This window comes from Nanorana parkeri, unplaced genomic scaffold (genome assembly GCF_000935625.1).
Source record: "Nanorana parkeri isolate BGI_ZX_2015 unplaced genomic scaffold, ASM93562v1 scaffold865, whole genome shotgun sequence".
Lineage (NCBI taxonomy): Eukaryota > Metazoa > Chordata > Amphibia > Anura > Dicroglossidae > Nanorana > Nanorana parkeri.
In genome coordinates, this window is record NW_017307133.1 from 212,341 (window position 1) to 213,917 (window position 1,577).

The 1,577-nt window shown below is 34.2% G+C and overlaps 1 protein-coding gene across 1 annotated transcript in view; it reads right to left on the reverse strand.

Annotated features, from left to right (window-relative positions):
- Window positions 1-1,577, reverse strand: part of LOC108794545 (nuclear receptor subfamily 5 group A member 2) — a 75,963-nt gene that overhangs the window by 70,826 nt on the left and 3,560 nt on the right. Inside the window, exon 2 of the mRNA XM_018565605.1 lies at window positions 235-353. Within this exon, the coding sequence (XP_018421107.1) occupies window positions 235-353 (119 nt within the window). The remainder of the gene's footprint in view (window positions 1-234; window positions 354-1,577) is intronic.

Below are 1,577 nucleotides of genomic sequence, written 5' to 3' on the forward strand. Positions count from 1 at the left end.
TATATACATATGTATATATATTATTATTTTTTTGTAATTTATTTAGATTTTCCAATTGGTTGGCAGTATCTTTTTCTATACACATATAAACTTTGTAAGTTTACATTACCTCTAAATTAAAAGTAAAATATAATCAATAGCAGTGCAGTTAAACAATAATGAGTAATGACACAGTTAAGCATCTTTTTTAAATTGTAACTCTGCATGCAAATGCCGACATTCATCACTACGCACCTTGCAACTCTCGCAGGTCAGCAGTCCATAATGATATCCAGATACTTTGTCCCCGCAGACTGGACACATCTCCTCCAGGTCATCATCGTAGGAATAACCCATCATTTTAAATTGTGACACTGAGTGAAGACAAGAGCAACACTTAGAAATGATAATCATCTGTTTTTGTAGGTAGCAAAAGGCTACGCCCAAAAACACCATTACGTTTTACAACAGCATAAAGAATGTAATACTGATTTTACAATGGTCTGCTTTATAAACTCGACAAAAAAATGCTGGAAAAGAGAAGAACAGTTTTAGTTGAGCATACAATGAGGCTAAAATTGTACAGCTGGTTTGTAAAAGTTAAAGATTATAGACAGATGTTGCACCATGACTTCATTTTTTCCAGTATGGTACTTAAAGTGAACCTGTCACTAAAAAGACAGTAGCTGTGTTGTATAGAAGGGTGAAACGATGCAGAAATCACTTTATTTTAAGTTTATGCCGATGTTGTTGGGTAATCACCAATAGCATCAGAGGTCTAAGTACCCTTTATTTAAATCTCCAGCCTATCAGCTGAAAGAAGATGTACAGAACTGGCACTCTCGATGTTGCTCTGTCTCTGGGCATAGTTCATATTTATCACGTCCGCACCACAAAGAATGCATTGTTACAGTGTGAGAAGAATTATCCGGATGATAATGGCCTTGGAGAAAAATTTTACTTTGACTAATAATTTAAATGTTGAATGTCTATGCATTCTTTCGCAAGTGACAGATTTGCTTTAAGTACCATAAATATACCCATCAATACATTAGCCAGCATGATGCTGTGTATGTACAAATGTTCATTAAAACGCAATTCAAAAATAATCAAAGAAAATAAAAACATATACTTAAAATTTTAGGTTTAGTCTAAATAGACATTTATCAATTACATCACTTCTTTTCTCAGGAGAGCAATTTGTTAATCAGACTATAACATAGCAGAAGCATTTAGTGGAACTTTTAGTGTGTCCTGTCATTCCCTGTTTTTTTCTGGCAGCACTTGTTCAGGACAGCTCCATACCATATGGAGAGACAGGTTGCCTATACCTGATTTGGGGACTTGTGTACTTGTTAATACTCTTTGATTCATGAATTAGAAATGACGCTACTAGCAGCACCTCAATCTAGCTCTTAACAGTCATTTTTAAAAAGGCTACAGCTGGGCCCTAATAATTATCCTTCTAATAAAAACTGCAGTCATATTATAGATCATTGCAAACCAGACTCTTGGGAAAAAGGTTACACCTTTCTTCCTGAACTGCAAATATGCATCATATAGTTATACAGTGAAGATTTTTTTAAGATATATATATA